Here is an 18,483-nt window from a genome sequence, read left to right as displayed (position 1 = left end):
ACGAGGCCTCTCAGCTTGTCCTCTGGAGTTTTGGGAGTTTCCGCTTCAGATTTCTGGTGTGATGTCCTCTTCAATAGTGTGTGTGGGTGGACACAACTCCAAAGTGATGTCCACACATACACAAAGCTTCTGCTGCTGCTTTTCTGCTGGATCTCCCATCCCTTCACACTCCCCTTGCAATGGACCTGAAGCTGAAGGGTTAGAGATTGAAATGGAGCCACATCAGGTGTATCTCCCACTACAAACAGGTGTGAGCCTGGCCTCGAGGGTAAAGCAGACCTTCTGGGTAGGGTAAACACGAGTGAATACTTCGATAATAAAATTGAGCAGAAATATAATTCAAGAACAACTTAAGTCAAATATTGACAAGTTAGACTCAATGGACCCTTCAGAATTCTGCTCTAGGAATTGGTTTTGAGCTCATTACGAGCATCAGAAATCTTCAAGTTTAAGGATAATCATGTCACTGGCATGCTTAAAGCAATGTGGTGGTCTGACTATGGATTTATTCATCAAGAAGATCATGACCCAAGACATGCTCTCCTAGAGAACAAGTTATTTAAAGAAAATAGGGGAGACTGGGCAAATCATTAGACTGGAGTGGCCTCTTCATGGGCCTTGACCTCTTTCCCACTGAACAAAAATGGGAGGTGAGCCAGGACAAAACTCGCGTACAACGAGTGCCGGTGTTGTGTCTGACTTGCCAGAAAGGCATTGCAATTTGCAGGCACTTTAAGAGGAGTATAACTCATCCAGAGTTCTGTCGGGGACAGAAAAATGCTCAGTTCACTTTGCTCTCCTTTGACCCTTATCATAAGTTCAGAACTTCTCATGATGCCTACTTCAATTACAATCTGTGACCTGAAAGCCACTTGTCAATTTAAAACTTCGCTCGGCTTGTGCTCAGTGATCAAATTCAGCCAGAGGGATACCAGGAAATGACCTAAAAGAATGCAAACTTACAAGTAAGTTACCTTAGAAGGAAAGGAAGTTGTGGAAAACTCTAAAAAGATGACAATGGTCACACATTCCATTTCAGGATACAATAATGCCTGCTTGCAAAATGATTTGCTTGCTTCTGAAATAATTCCAAGTTTTTGTTGCATCTCATGTTTTAGAGCCAAAAAATAAAATGTAGAATTTGAGAGCATTAAAAATGGGGGAAAGACTAATAAAAATAATGGTGCTTATTAAGCACTTCCTATGTGCTTACTTGTAGTAGATACAGGTTAATCAGGTTGGACACAGTCCATCTCCAACATGGCGCTCACACTCTTAACCCCATTTTACAGATGAGATAACTGAGGCCCAGAGAAGTGAAGTGACTTGCCCAATATCAGACAGTAGACATGTGGCAGAGCCAGGATTAGAACCCAAGTCCTTATGACGCCCAGCCCCGGGCTCTATCCACTAAGCCACACCGCTTTACCTTTTCTGTGTACTTTGATCCTATTTTCGCTCTTGCATCCGATATAGTTGAAAGTGTGGTCCATGATGAATTCTCACTCCTTTTTGCTATTCTTAGATTGGGCAGCTTGTTTGGCCTTCATATGGGTACCCTGTACTTATCCCTCTTGAAATGGGATTCATTATATATTACAACTGTCTTTGGCTTGCATCTGATCCCTTATTTCACCTTTTTGTGGGCATGAGCAATTCAAATCAATCTATCGATGGTATTTGTTGAGTGCTTCCTGTGTCAGAATACAGGATACAGACTATTCTCACTTACTGTGGGAGAGTAGAGTACAACAGAATTATGAGTCCTGTTCCCTACCCACAGTGAGCTTTCAGTCAAATGGAGCCTTCCCAGGAGCCAGTCTCCAAACTTGGTGTCTGTGAATCTACGGGCTCTGTTCTCTATTCCAACCTCCATATTACTGATAAAAACATTTAGATCGTCTGGATCCCAAAAGGATCCCACATAATATAACTTACCGTATCCTCTTGCTCATCAGCAAACTGTGAGGATGACAGTTTGACTGATTTTACAGTGTGCCGATCATGTATTTCCAAGTTATTGATTAGTATAGCTTGGGAAATAGAATCGGAGCCTTGTGAAAGTCAAGAAAAATGTAGTGTCTCTGTGCATGTGAAACGTAGAACGCTAGGTTGGGAAGCAGCATTGCTTCACAGAAAGAGCATGGGCCTGGGAATCAAAGGACCTGGATTCTAATCCTGGCTATGCCATTTCCTTACTGTGTCACCTTGGACAAATCACTTAACTTCTCTGAGTCTCAGCCTCCTCATCAGTAAAATGTAGATTGAGGACCTGTTCTCCTTCCTACTTAGACTGTCAGCCCCATGTGGGACAGGGACCGGTTCTGACCTAATTATCTTGTATCTGTCCCAGTGCTTAGAGCAGTGCGGGACACATGGAAAGAGCTTAACCACCATAATTATTATTATTAATAAATATGCATACAAAATAGTATTTCATGTGTGTAAGGACTCAGCGTTATAGACATCCCATTGTATTGACATTGCCTTTAGATTTGAGTTTATGTTCTCGAGATAACATACAGCCCTGAACTCCACACTAAACAATCATCATCTAGTATCTAATATTCGTATAACTTGAGCAAGACTACTTCTGAGTATATGATAAGTTATGTTTGTGCTCCTGAAAAAAACTACAAATTCCCTCCAGGGCCCTGATTTGATAAGTACATTTCATTTACCTACAACATAATCTATAGAAAAAATTATTAAGAGGGGAGTATAAAGTCTCACAAAATAATCTAAAGGCATAAGATTTTTTAAATGATCTCCTTCGGTTCCAAAAGTCAGTGACTCTATCCCTCTCCCCTTCCCTCGAAGTGATTCACTGATTCTCAACTGACCCAATGTAGCAGTTGGAATTTGGGGAGAATAGATGAGGAGGGAGAAACTAACTGCTTAGGCCACACACACCCGACCCCATCCGCTAGAAAACACATCCACGGCTCACCCTCCGTAGCCACTAAATAAAAAAACAGCTCCAACCAACATCAAAAAGTTTAATAAAAACAAATGCCCTGGTTGACTGTAAGTGCAACAGCAGTAAAATTCTGCTCCTGGGCGAAACCATTTTCGGCTTCAGAGAGTAGCCCAATCTCAGGAAGTCTTTTAATTGCAAAATAATATTTTCCTGCCATGACCTTAAACCTGGTCAATTGTCAAGTAATTTTGAAAAACATTTTAATGTGAAGATACATTACCCATGCCAATTAAATGACTTCCTCGCTAAATGTAAAAGAAATATTCACAATTCAAGAATGAGAGACAAGTCTTGCATGCTTTATGAAAGGACTTTTTGACTTTTTTCAGTTTTAAAGGTTGGCTCTACTAAATCTGAACTAACTGAAAGGCTAAGAATTACATGGGATCAGCAAAAGTTACTTTAGGTTTATGCTATGCATGGCAAATGGTATAAGATTACAATCACTGAGCACATAAATGCTAGGATAATTACAGTAAGTTATTAAAGCTAACAAAAGATGGGGGTGCAGAATCCAACATTTAACTTCTTGATGACATGCATCAGTCATTTCTTTACTTAACTGGTGCTTTTCAGTGTGAAGTAATCTCATAGACATGGGGATTATCCATGAAGGATTTTGAAGCAGTTTCATATACAACTTTTGGGCTTTCCTTTCTTATAGGCAGAGTTGGACAACATGGGATGATGACATTTTCTCAGCAGAACCCCCAATATTAAAACAGAGGGGAAACAAAGACCGAAAGAAACAATTCAAGTCAATTCTTTGTTCTAAAACACTGTGGCTAAGGGTAGTGAACAAAATGGCAGAGGCCACTCAAAGGCGAGTTTGGCCTCACATTTCTCCAAGACCCGAATAAGCAACAGCCAAAGAAATAAACTTACATGTTTCCGCAATACTTAAAGGCCATAACCTGTGATTGGAGAACTGGTTAAGTTACTGCTAAATAATGTTGTTACCGATTAAACTGGAAGGAAAAAAAAACCTGAATGTTGATACATTATCACCTACTTCATATACTAAAAAGAATTACAGTTGTCCAAAATGCTAGGTTGTTTTTTTTTTTTTTTGAGTTACCCAACCCCACTGCTTGAAAATTGAAAAAATGTGTTTTTAGATGATTTGCTTTCCATGAGACGCACTGCTCCAGAATGTGAGTCAGCCTGGGGGAGACAGCCAACCTCCAAGGCCGGCCAACAACACACAGACACCAGCCCACACAGGAGGATGGTCATTTCCCTCCTCAAAAGGTCCTTTCTGAAATTCAGAACTCTCTCAGAACCTGCATCTTCATTCGCACTTTTCTCTGGAAGTAAATCTAACCAGCTAAAGAACTTTCACAGGACCTTAGATGCTTTCTCTGCTAGGTAATCTATCCTGGTGGACTCATTCTCCTGCAGATAGGTTACTATAAATAAGGATAATAATAATAATAGTAAAAATAATCACGGTATTGGTTCAGCACTTACTATGATATGCCTTGCACTGAACTGAGCACTGGGATAGTTACAAGATAATCAGGAGGACACAGTCCCTGACCAATAGTCTAAGTAGGAGGGTAATGAAGTAGTGAATTTCCATTTTATAGATGAGGAAAATGAAGCACAGAGAAGTTAAGTAACTTGCCCAAGGTCACACAGCAGGGAGGTGGCAAAGCTAGGGTCAGAACCCAGGTCCCCTGACTCTCAGACCTGTGCTCTTTCCCCTAAAACTCACTGTTTCTATATTTAGAAATACGTGACTTAGTTTCTGACATATACATTTCTCTCTGCACATTTAGGAAAACAAAAATCCAATCTGGATTGATTCAAAGAAAAGTTCTATGATACCTATTAGACTGGTACTGATTAAAAAGAGAAGCATCGTGGCCTAGTGGAAAGAGTAAAGATCTGTGAGTCAAGAGGCCTGGGTTCTAATGCTGACTCCGCTGCTTCAATTGATCCATCGAGCAGTGGTATTTATCGAGAGCTTAATGTGTACAGAACGCTGGACTACGCTCTTGGGAAAATACAATACAATAGAGTTGGAAGACACGATCCTTGGCCACAAGGAGATTACACTCCATTGCCTTCTGTTCGACACTGCTTATGCCACTTAACTTCTCTGGGTTTCATTTCCTCATCTGTAAAATGGGAATGAAACACCTGTTCTCCGTCCTCTTTAAACTGAGGGACATGGATTATGACCGACCTGATTATCTTGTATCTACCCCAATCCCCCTCTAGACTGTCAGCTCTTTGTGGACACTACTACTCTCCCAAGCAGTCAGTACAGTGCTCTGCACTTAGTAAGCACCCAATAAATACAACGGATTGCTTAGTACAGTGCTTGGCACATAGAGGGCTTAAGAAATACCACGGTTATGATTATCATCATCATTATTATGAAAAGATGTGCAAGGAGAGTTTTCTAACACTTCAGGTGCTTGAATAATACCACTTCTTTCTGGATTACAAATCCACTTTGCCTGGTACCCCATGACCAAATACAACAGTCAAAATGTTGGACTGAATGAGCGTGCCATTGCGGAGGCCCAAAGAAACTGTTTCAGAACCTCAACCCCAGAGATATTTTTTAAAAACCCCGTGAGGGCAGATGCAGAGTAGAGTCAAACTCTCAGAAATGGGCCCGAATATTTTGGCAGGCAGACTGTTCGGTATTCCATTGCTATGAGGTATGGAAACCGTACTATGAAACATCCATTACTCATTCCCTCTGCTCTAAAAACGTAAGCCTATCAAAAAGCAGTCAGTTTGAGAAAGAGAAAAACGCAAAGAAACAAGTCAACGCGTGTCAGATTTACGCATTTTTTTCCCAATAGTTCCTTTCATTCGAGTTTTCCTGATTTTTTGAATTAGCGAACTACCCAGGGCCCAGGAGGAAAACACATGAGGAAAACAAAAACACAGCAAAACTCCGGGACTTGTGCGTTTGCTCTTTTTTAGTTTTTGTGTTTGAACATCTGAATGAATCATGGGTCTGTTTCTCATTACTCCCATATGTGGCTGTGGCCTGCTTTGTTCAGTGATTTCTGGTCATTTTGTCCTAACGGAGGTTGTTTGCTTTCATGTTGTCATTTTATACAGAACAAAAGCTACCACGGACACCACCCGAGGAAGACGACCTCCAAAAGAAGAGGTTGCGCTCTCACAGTTCCCTGGTGACCCCTTTTGGAGTACAAGGAAGTCATTGAAAGTACTTCATTGACACAGGGGACAAAACTTGATGTAAACACAAGCTCTACAGACTATAAGAGTCAGGAGGCTTTGAGGAACAAATCAAAGCTAATTTTGATGCCCCCCCTTTACTCTTCATAGAGGTTAGGCCAGGAATAGCCATGCATTTGAGTAAGACAGTTTCCCACTGTAGGTGGAAATTTCCTTGCATGAATAAAAAGGAAATTAAGCCTATAAAATCGTTTTCTAGAATCCCTTGGGAATTCCTTCCATTCAGATGTTTTCCCTTCCAATTCTGTGGCCAAAAGCAGCCACGGGTCACAAGGCACCAGAAGAGTGAGGAAAGGGCAGTGGTCAACTGACTCTGTCTAATGCCGCTCAGAAAGCTCAGTCATGACTTTGTGTGCCTTTGGAATAGAATCTTTCACACATCATTTTTCACTCCCTTCAGAAGACTCCAAAAGGGAAGGAAAAGGTAACTATGGGTTTATTCAAAGAAGTAAGATGCACCTTCTTCTGGTGCTTCCAGACGGATATTAATTTCAGAAATACATCATTTCAAAAAATGAAGCAGCATGATGAAGTGCACATTTCACAGAGGAAACCGTTCAAATGTCTTCAGCATGAGAACCAGCTTGTCTGGTTTTCCAAAGGCCATTTTCTCAGATTCAATGCTGGAAATGGCACATAGCACATGCCCGACTGTATTCATTTTACATACTGTGATCAAAATATAAAGCACCTGAGAAGCCCGTGACAAAACTGATGCCTGCAGATCAGGGACCAGCTGTTTGTCATCTCTGGGTGGCAGGAGGGGAAAGTGCAGGGGAAAGGACCTCAGTTTTGGAGAGTTTGCTTGAATCAGGTGGGGCAAAATTGTGGATTTTCCTTACAAAATTCACCCTGCGGAAGTTCTTTCTCTGTTCATCAACTCACCCTCCCTCAGCACCCTCGCTGATGTGTGCAAACCCCAGTAAACTCTGGTGCTCATCCTGATGCCTGCCATTTACTGAGGACAATATTTACCCAATAAAGGAGTAGGCCAGAAAGACCTTGTGGACTATGGTACATTTTATAAATTGTATTGTATATTCCACTATTGTACTCCTTGGCCTATCAAAATAAAGATAATAATAATAATGTTGGTATTTGTTAAGCGCTTACTTTGTGCAGAGCACTCTTCTAAGCACTGGGGTAGATACAGGGTAATTAGGTTGTCCCACTTGAGGCTCACAGTCTTAATCCCCATTTTACAGATGAGTCACTGAGGCACAGAGAAATGAAGTGACTTGCCCACAGTCACACAGCTGACAAGTGGCACCAGCACTTAGACCCAGTGAGATACCAGCTTCCCTAAGTCCCTAATATTATGGTAGCCTCATGGACCACCTCCTCCTCCCTGAACACTATCCAACCTTGGCTTCACTGTCACTGTCCTCTCCTGGTTCTTCACCTATCTCTGACTGCTCCTTGATAATAACAATAATAATTGTTATTATTATGATATCTGTTAAGCGCTTATGTGCCAGAAACTGTACAAAGCCCTGGGGTGGATAGAAGCATACTGGGCTGGACACACATGGGGCTCACAGTCTTTATCCCCAATTTTCAGATGAGGTGCCTGAGGTACAGAGAAGTTAAGTGATTTGTCCAAGGTCAGACAGCAGACAAGTGGCTGAGCCGGGAATAGAACCCAGGTCCTTCTGACTCCCAGGCCTGAGCTCTGTTCACTGGGCCATGTTGCTTCTCAGTCTCTTTCACTGGCTTCTCCTCTGACTCCTTCTTAGAGTGGGAGTCCCTCAAGGCTCAGTTCTGGGTCCCCTTCTATTCTCCATCTCCACCCACTCCTTGCAGAGCTAATTTGTTCCCATTATTTCAACTACGATCTTTACGCAGACGATTTCCAAATTTACCTCTCCGTCCCTGATCTCTCTCCTTCTCTGCAATCTTGCGATGCCTCCTTTCTTCGAAACATCTCTATCTGGATGTCCTGCTGACACCACAAATTAAATTCACCCTAAATAGAATTCTTCATCATCCCCACCCCCTAAATCTGTCCTCCCATCACTGTATTCATTCATTCATTCATTCAATAGTATTTATTGAGCGCTTACTATGTGCAGAGCACTGTACTAAGCGCTTGGAATGAACAAGTCGGCAACGGATGGTGGCACTGTAGACAATGCCACCATCCTCCTTCTCTCACAAGTCCATACCTTCAGTATTACTCTTGATTCATCTCTCTTATTCAACCCATACATGCCACCCATCACCAAATCCTGTTGGTTTTACCTTTACAACATCGCTGAAATCCACCCTTTCCTCTCCAAACCGCTACTATGCTGACCGAAGCACTTATCGTATCCCTCCTTAGCTACTATTACTAAGTACTTAGCTACTTAGCTACTACTTAGCTAGCTATCATATCCCTCCTCGCTAATGTCCCTGTCTGCTATCACTCCCCATTCCCCACTTCACCCTGTTGCCTGGATCATTTTTCCAAAAAAAGTTCCATTTAAGCTTCCCCACTCTTAAGATCCCCATGATTGCCCATCCACCTCCACATCAAACAGAATCTCCTTAAATAGCTTGCTCCCTTCTGATTTCCTGTTACAACCCAACCCGCATGCTTCACTCCTCTAACACCCACCTACTCACAGTACCTAAATCTCATCTATCCTTAATCTTTACACACACCTTCCCTCTGAAATGAACTCCCTCCCGGCCCAATCATGACAGATTACCACTCTCTTCACCTTCAAAGTCTTATGAAAATCACCTGTCTTCCATGAAGCCTTCCATGAAGCTCTCTTTTCCCTTACTCCTTTTCCCTTCTGCTCTGCCTTTGTACTTTTATCTTACCCTTTAAGAACTTGATAATCACCCCACTTTCAGTTCCCAGCACTTACGTACAGATCCGTAAATTCTTTTAATGTCTGTCTCCCTTTCTAGACTGTAAGTGCCCTGTGGCCAGGGAAAGAGTCTATCACCTATCTGTGCTACAGTGTACTCTCCCAGTGCTCTGCACACAGTAAGCACTCAATACGATATATTGATTTATATCAATGTCTGTCTTCCGCTCTGGACTGTAAGCTCCTTGTGGGCAAGGAACATGTCAACCACCTCTGTTGGACTGTACTCTCCCAAGCACTTAACACAGTGCTCTGCACATGGTACAGAACCATGTACCATGTACCAGAACCAGAGTATTATTTGAGTAATAATAATATACGGATAATATAATAATATGGATTGATAGGATAAGGCTTTAAAGAAGATAAAGAAAAAGGAATGTATGTTTTGCATGGGAAAATACTCCCAGAGGTTTCTCATTTCTGTGTAGGAAATCAATTTGCATCATTGATGATATCACTCAAAAATCAAGTGACACAGTGTGGTTAGTAGGTAATTTAGCTTTCTGCTGAAGCAATTTGATACTTGCTCTGATTTGTGATTTTCATTTTGTTTGTTAATGAAAAAAATTAATGAGCAATGTTACTGAAAATATAACTCATCAAAGCATTGGCATTATTAAATAGGTTGGCAATATACTGCACATTACATTGAGAGTGAAACTGGAGCATGAATTTCTGCAATAGAAGAGCAGTCAATCAACTAATGAGACAGACACACAGACATAACAAAAAAGACTTCTTTTTTCACTTACCCTTGCACTGATTCGTGTTTTTGTCAAGAATTGCCTTTGTGGATACAATTTTTCCATACCTAAAAGAAAAAATATGAATTTTATTGTTTTTTTTTCCAGAATCAATGGGGACTTTTCAATTACAAGAAAAAAACTGAGTAGGAATAACCCAAAAACAATCTGAATCAGACTGCCATATCCTGATGGCCTCTTTCTTTAGTTCTGTACAGCTAAATGCTTTAGAGCATCATTGGTAGTCATCAACAGGATTTATGGAGCACCTACTTTGTTCCATTTAGGGGAGATGGCAGATATTATCTCAAACTTTTTACCTATAGTTTAACCATTTTTTTATGACTTTGGCATTTACACAACACACTATTGAAATATAATTCCCAGAAACTACAGAAAACCCCTATATCTGTGACCTAAAAGCCTTATTGTTATTATCAGTACTATTATTGTATTGATTAGGAATTTACTATGTCTCAAGCACTGTTCTAAGTGCTGGGGTGATAAAAGTTAATCAGGTTAGACACATTCCCACATAGGGCTCACAGTCTAAGCAGGAGGAGAATCCCCATGTTACAGTTAACTAAACTGAGTTTCTGAGAAGTTGTGACTTGCCCAAGGTCACACAGCAGACAAGTGGCAGAACTGGAATTAGAACCCAGGTCCTCTGACTCCCAAGCCTGGGCTGTTTCCACTAGACCATCTTCATTCATTTTCCAAAAGTCTCTAATTTATGACAAGGGAGAAGATTAAGCACAGGGAGTACATTGTTCTGCCCAAAGTAGCTGGTCAAAGCACATTTGACAAAACCGGCTCAAATGAAGATCCTAGGATTGCAAAATTCATTTATCGTAGGAAAAGGGAATATCATAATTTACAATTTCATTTCTTCCTCACAACACATCATACACACAAGTGTGCAGGTACACACAGCCTTCTACACTGCATTTTGAAATACACGTTTAAAGTGCGTTAGAATTTAGAACTGCAAACCTAGAACCTTTGCTTCTAGAGGCTTTAATGACCGATTATCACATTTCAGTTTGCAGCTTCTCGAAATGTGTCCTCTTCTACGTGTAGTGCACTTTCTGGCATGAAATAGCAGCACTTGGAATGAAATGTGAATGTACACATATTCCCCCAAAACGGCAAGACCGTTTTTAGAAAGACGGCAACGAGGAAGTTTAAAAGCAGGGAGAGGTTTTAGCGTGTTGAATTGGCATCGTAAGAATAGTATCTTTTAAAATCAAATTTGATATGCTAAAATATCAAGCAAAAGGCAGACACAAAAATCAAATATAAATTGCAACTTACTTATTATATGGATGGGTACCAATTTTACACATTTTCTTAATCTGTAGTTACGGTTTGAGTTTTGTGAGGTAACTTGAATATTATGAGGACTTAAACAGCAGTATTTCAAGGAGCATAACACTATGAGGAATATATGACACAGACTGCATTCTGTCTAGACCCTGAATGCTGGGATTTCATTTCATGGCTCAGTTATAACTTGGTGCATTAACAGTTATTCCAGAAAACTAGGTCATGCTTTAAGCACAGGAGAAGGATGACTGAAATACACATTCGGTTATCAAGTCACGCCCGAGTTGTGTTTTCATTTTGGAAAACAGGCACATTATGCATAGATCATATTTCATTTTCATGGCTTAGAAAAGCCACCAACTTATACTAATAAAGTTACATCTCCTTAATGCAAACTACAAACCAAAGGATAATACAATAACTACTTTCCTTACATTTTCCAAATACTATCAGTCAATGCAGTGGCTAATAGTAACAAAAAATGAAACAGAGTTAAGTCCCGTAAATGGTCAACTTTTGAAAAAAACCCACACCTTTGAACAAGTAATATGTTCAGCGATAGAAGCTGCCTTCCTTTGGCAATACAAAATGCTGGAAAAAGCGTAGAGCAGCAAAACAGCAGAGAATGAGGCTAAAAGTAGTCTCTGGATTTAAACCATAAATTACTCACTATGTGGCATCCAATCTTTCTAAGTCTTGAATCTATTTGTGGAGGCTTGGAATAAACAAAATTCGTACAATTGTGTCACAGGATATGGATGTAATATGTGCTTCAGAAATGTGAGTGCACTGTGAACCAATCTACTGTGGAATGCCTTGCAGGTATTTAAAAATGACACATAGGTCACTCCCCACCACCCTCTTCCTCTAGTCCCTGCCCTTCCACCGTTCCTAGGGACTTACCTGAATGATGCATATTACCTACACGGCCCCTCCATCCACCTCCCCAGACCCCATACATCCTATCCACCTTACTCAGTTTTTCTTTTTTGGAAACCAGGGACTCACAAGGCCACCCCCTCACTTTTTTGTTTGGTTTTTTTCAAAGCATTTTTAAGTGCTTACTATGTGCCAAGCACTGTACTAAGCTGTGAGGTAGATACAAGCTTATCAGGCTGGACAAAGTCCTTGTCCCACATGGGGCTCAAATTCTTAACCTCCATTGTACAGATGAGGTAACTGAGGCAAACAGAAGTGAAGTGACTTGCCCAAGGTGACACAGAAGACAAGTGGCAGAGCCGGAATTAGAATCCAGGTCCTTCTGACTTCCAGGCCCGTGTTCTATTCACTAGGGACACTGCCTTGTTGTGTGTTAGCAACTGTAACTTCAATTCAGAGCCACAAAATGACCAAATTTCATTTTTTATATTCAAATATGACCAGACAGTAAACCAATTATTTCTAAACAGTAACCTCTTGAAAATCTGAACACAGTAACTCCTGCAAAGTATTCAAGTGTTTTTGTCCAAACTCCTGTGCCTCAGATTCCTCATCTGTAAAATGGAGATTAAATACCTGCTCTCCCATCTACCTAGACTACGAGCCTCATGTGGGACAGGAGTGTCTGATCTGATTAGCTATCCCGGGGCTTCAGATCATTCATCAATTCTTTTTTAAGATTTCCCTATTTTGGAAATCAAAATGCGTGTTCTATATTTAGAAAGTGCTAGGGGATGCCCCATCTCTCTCTAGCCTTTAGATACATTTTCTCAACTCTGACTCTTGGACAAGGTCAAAATGCACTGAAATTACTTGATAGTATTTCCCCTCAATTAGTCAGCCGTGCTTGTCAGAAAGAAAAAAAGGTGATGGATTCAGAGAATGTACATTGAAAGAAGGAAGTTTTGGGTGGGGATCATATAGACCAACTCTATTGTAATAATAATAATAACGATGGCATTTGTTAAGCGCTGAATATGTGCCGAGCGCTGATCTAAGCACCGGGGTAGATACAGGTCATCAGGCTGCCTCACGTGGGGCTCACAGTCTTCATCTCCATTTTACAGATGAGGAAACTGAGGCGCAGAGAAATCACGTGACTTTCCCAAAGTCACACTGCTGATCAGCGGCAGAGCCGGGATTTGAACCCATGACCTCTGACTCCCAAGCCTGTGCTCTTTCCACTGTGCCATGCTGCTTCTCTACTGTACTCTACCAAGCATTTAGCACTATACTCTGCACAAAGGTAGCACTTAATAGATACCATCAATTGATTGAATGAACTCCACAGGTGCTCAAAACCGAGCCGCAGAGGAGATTTCAGTGGTGTTCACCAAACGGATATCCAAAATACTACAGGTCTCACAGACTCTGAGGTGATCATAATGAGGCTAGCCTGTGCACAGTCTGAATGGGCGTGCACAAAAATCTAAAATGTTGGGGCAACCAGTTGTTACTATAAGTTCCAAATGCTCTAGGAAATTATTGATGATGATGATGATGATGTTGGTATTTGTTAAGCACTTACTATGTGCAGAGATACAGGGTAATCAGGTTGTCCCACGTGGGGCTCACAGTCATAATCCCCATTTTACAGATGAGGTAACTGAGGCCCAGAGAAGTCAAGTGACTTGCCCACAGTCACACAGCTGACCAGTGGCGGAGCCAGGATTAGAACCCATGACCTCTGACTCCCAAGCCCGGGCTCTTTCCACTGAGCCACGCTGCTTCTCTTCTTATCCCATCAGTGTCATTTTTTTGAGAGCTTACTCTGCACCCAGAATGGTACTAAGCACTTGGGGAGCACAGTATAGGTGTTCCCTGCCCACAACCAACTTACAGTCTATAGTCTTATGGTATACAATCAAATTCCGTCATCAAAAGTTTAGCTTTTAGGAGAACTATAGGAAGAATCAATTGAAAACAATACTAGGCCACTCGGTAGGACCCAGAGATGCTTGGCGAGCCAGTAGGATGGCCCCACAGTATGAGAAGCGGCATGGCATAGTGGATAAAGTATGGACCTGGGAGTCAAGGATTCTAATCCCCGTTCCGCCACTTGTCTGCTGTGCGACCTTGAACAAGTCACTCGACTTCTCTGGGCCGCAGTTACCTCATCTGTAAAATGGGGAGCAAGACTGTGAGCCCCCAAGTGGGACAGGGACTGTGTCCTACTTGAGTTGCTTATATCCACTCCAGTGCTTTGTACAGTGCCTGGTACATACTAAGTGCTCAATAATTATTATTATTATTATTATTGCACGGTTAAGGATATAATGGGTTACATCCTGGAGAAGCAGCGTGGCTCAGTGGAAAGAGCCCGGGCTTTGGAGTCAGAGGTCATGGGTTCAAATCCCAGCTCTGCTACTTTTCAGCTGTGTGACTGTGGGCAAGTCACTTCACTTCTCTGTACCTCAGTTACCTCCTCTGTAAAATGGGGATTAAGACTGTGAGCCCCAGGTGGGACAACCTGATTCTCCTGTGTCTACCCCAGCGCTTTGAACAGTGCTCTGCACATAGTAAGCGCTTAACAAATACCAACATTATTACTTTTACATTTTCTAAAAACTCATCCTTCCAGATTTCTCCATCTCCTTGAACCTATTGGTATTTTGGGCATATAAAACTTCCAGAGCAAGTGAGTTCTATAATTACCACCTACTGTGTGAAAAAATGTTCTTTTTGGTTTTTAAGCAATGCAGCATTCAGGGAAACACCTCTGATAAAGACCTTCTCCATTTCTTTTAAATAATTCATAAAGAACAAAAGATAATCCTCAATGAAATAGACATATAAAAATAATCTACCTTTATCTGCAAAAGCAGAGAGAAAAAGAAATAAGGTAGAATAATCGTAAACAAATCCAATTTTGAGTTATAGATGTTTTCATATCTTAATTCAAAAGCTATTTCAAAGCAAGGTACACATATTGATGCACAATCCAACTTCAACGCTTGGTTGAATATGAAATGCTTGGATAATCTACATATTGTGGCATGCGGTACACAAAATTAGATAAAAACTAGGTTGGAGAAGACAGCAAGTCCCTGTCAACATTTCCATCTCTATTTATATACCCACTTAGTAGGCCCATCACACTGTTAACTTTAAATGAAATGGACAAATGATGTTTAGAGATAAAATAAAGTAATCCATTTCTGAGGATAATAAGCAAGGACTCTTTATCCTGTATTCTAGTTCCTGTTTGGGCCATACATTTACCGCATAATTTGAAATAAAATATCGGTACTGTTGGTACTGTCTGCCGATGTTTACGCTCATGTAACAAATACTGTGCATCTATACTCCTCTTTCCCGTTCATCAAAGTATTTTATCAGGATTCTGGGAAATCAAATGATCTGAGAATATTGGTATTTAGGGTTTGGAATTTACAGGGTAAAAATAAGAGAAATTATTGAAATTTGGGTATTCACAGAACAATGCAGAGGAAACAGCAAAATCTGTGGTTGAGAATATACAATCGATTTAAAAGTGTAACAAAACTATGGAATTTTCACATTACTGAAAGAGAAAAATGGGGACAACGGATATTAGAATAAACAAAATTTTGCACATACTAATTAGCTTAACAAAATAATTTATGTTACGTGGAGCCTAATCACCATCTTGAATATTAGAATATTTGTTAAGCACTTACTATGTGTCGACCACTGTCTAAATGTTGGGGTAGATGATAATAATAATAATAATGTTGGTATTTGTTAAGCGCTTACTATGTGCAGAGCACTGTTCTAAGCGCTGGGGTAGATACAGGGTAATCAGGTTGTCCCACGTGGGGCTCACAGTCTTAATCCCCATGTTACACATGAGGTCACTGAGGCCCAGAGAAGTGAAGTGACTTGCCCACAGTCACACAGCTGACAAGTAGCAGAGCCGGGATTCAAACCCATGATCTTTGACTCCCAAGCCTGGGCTCCTTTCCCTGAGCCACGCTGCTTCCCCAGTACAGGTACAAGTCAGACACAGTCCCTGCTTGATAGGAGGCTCTCAGTCAAAGTAGGAGGGAGAACAGGTTTTGAAAACCCATTTTATAGTTGAGAAAAATGAAGTACAGAGAAGTTAAATGATTTACCCCCCTGAAAAACATGTACCTACCTCAGCACTTAAAACAGTGCTTGATACAGTGAGTGCTTAACAAATACCATTTTAAAAAAAGTAAGTAGCGGAGCTATGGTTTTGTTTTTTGGTATCTTTGATATGTGTTAAGCACTTACTGTGTGCCAGGCATTGTTCTAAGCACTGGGGTAATCAGGTTGGATACAGTTTATATCCCAGTGGGGCTCAAAATCTTAATTCCCATTTCACAGATGAAGTAACTGAGGGACAGAGAAGTTGTGACTTGCCCAAGGGGTCACACAGCAGACAAGTGGAGGAGCTGGGATTAGAACCCAGGGTCTCTGACTCTCGGGCCATGCTCTTCTCACTAGGCCACGCTGCTTCTCCTTTTTCATGGAATATCATAGAATAAAGAGAGATCCGTGGGAATCTGCATCCTGCAAGTTCTGGGTTAAGGGAAAACTGAACAGGGGACAAAAAATGAGGAGGGATAAGAATAAATCCTGACTTTGTTATCTCTTTGTCATCTTTTTCCTGAGCATGGTGCTCAGACATCACTATTTAGGGTTCTTTTCCAACCAAATAAGAGGCCAAAGATGAGAAAACCTCAGCTAGGAGAAAAATCCCTTAGCTACAGGGGTGTTGTTGGCAACTGGAAAGATTCAACAAAGAAGCAATATTGCCTAGCGGATGGAGCACGGACCTGGGAGTTAGCCCAGCTCTGCCACTTGTCAGCTGTGTGACTGTGGGCAAGTCACCTAACTTCTCTGTGCCTCAGTTACCTCATCACTAAAATGGGGATTAACTGTGAGCCTCACGTGGGACAACCTGATGACCCTGTACTCCCCCAGCGCTTAGAACAGTGCTCTGCACATAGTAAGTGCTTAACAAATACCAACATTGTTATTATATTATTAGAGGACCTGGGTTCAAATCTTGACCCCTCCACTTGACAGCTATGTGACCTAGGGCATGTCCCTGACTTCTCTGTGCCTTAGCAACTTCATCTGTAAAATGGGGATTAAGGCTGTGGAGCCCCAGGTGGGACAGGGACTGGGTCCAACCTGATTCGCTTGTATCTACCCTGGTGCTCAGCACAGTGCCTGGCACGTAGAAAGCACTTAACAAATACCATAACCCCACTCCCCCGCCCGCCGCACACACAAAACAAAACAAAAGCATTCTGCAATGCAGACAAAATTTATCGTTCACACTTCGTCCTCTCCCTTGCGCCTTTATATTTCCCCTTTTTCCCCCTCCCGAAACTCCTCGGTGACATTCTTCACCTTGATGCCTCGACACCCCGAACTCAATATGTCTAAAACGGAGCTTTTAAATTTCATCCCTAAACCCGTTCCTCCTCATTTCCAACCATCCTTTCTGCCCCAGAAGCCCTCAGCCTTGGGATAATCCTCAATCTCTCACCGTCATTCAATTTTCACATTTAATCGACTGTTAAAGCTTGCCATTACTGCCTTTACATTTCCCAGAGCCATACCTTCCACTCGACCGACTCAAACACCACGGTTCAAGTACTTGGTATACCATGGTGGCCATATCAGCCACCTTGCTAATCTCACTGCTCCCAAACCTTCCCCCATCCGGTCTTTACACACCCAGCTGCACGAATCTCTTCTTGAAATGGCACTTGGCTTTAGACTGCAAGCCCGTCAATGGGCAGGGATTGTCTCTATCTGTTGCCAAATTGTACATTCCAAGCGCTTAGTACAGTGCTCTGCACATAGTAAGCGTTCAATAAATATTATTGAATGAATCCAATCCCTTCTCTCCCTAAAACCCTCAGTGGTTTCCCATCCTATGCTGCATCAAGCAGACACATAAACTTAGATAGCAGTTTCCTTATTCACTACTTTCCCAATGACCCATTTTGCTCCTTTCAAACCCCCAATCTACCCGTCCACCAGACCACTTCACACAGGAAGCCCTCTCGGATTACTTCACAACACCCTAGTCATTTCAACTCAAAATCCAGTCGTTATTTATGCATTTTATGCATATTCTCAAAATGTATGTGTGTGTGCATATATATAGTGAATTATTTACTCTATTGTTATACATTTGCTCTCTACCTAATGAAAAGAGCACAGCAGGTACTGTCTTCAATTTGTTGCCGAATTGTATTTTCCAAGCTCTTAGTACAGTGCTCTGTACTAAGTACTAGTGCTTGGAATCCTAGCACTGCACTAAGCACTCAATAAATACGATTGAATGAATGAATGAGTGACAGGACCAGAGTTTTAATCCCCTTTGCCTGCTCTATGATCTTGTGAAAGTCACTTAAGTTACCTGTGCCTCAGATTCCCC

General features: G+C 41.5%; 1 protein-coding gene across 4 annotated transcripts in view; it reads right to left on the bottom strand.

Moving 5' to 3' along the window:
- The window catches only part of RBMS3 (RNA binding motif single stranded interacting protein 3), a 1,099,136-nt gene that overhangs the window by 451,903 nt on the left and 628,750 nt on the right, over nucleotides 1-18,483 (bottom strand). For all 4 annotated transcript variants that reach the window (XM_029070947.1, XM_007671050.4, XM_007671051.4 and 1 more), the window contains one exon: nucleotides 9,825-9,883. In XM_029070947.1, the coding sequence (XP_028926780.1) occupies nucleotides 9,825-9,883 (59 nt within the window). The remainder of the gene's footprint in view (nucleotides 1-9,824; nucleotides 9,884-18,483) is intronic.

The sequence above is a fragment of the Ornithorhynchus anatinus genome, chromosome 8, assembly GCF_004115215.2.
Source record: "Ornithorhynchus anatinus isolate Pmale09 chromosome 8, mOrnAna1.pri.v4, whole genome shotgun sequence".
NCBI lineage: Eukaryota > Metazoa > Chordata > Mammalia > Monotremata > Ornithorhynchidae > Ornithorhynchus > Ornithorhynchus anatinus.
This window is presented reverse-complemented; position numbering and strand designations above follow the sequence as displayed.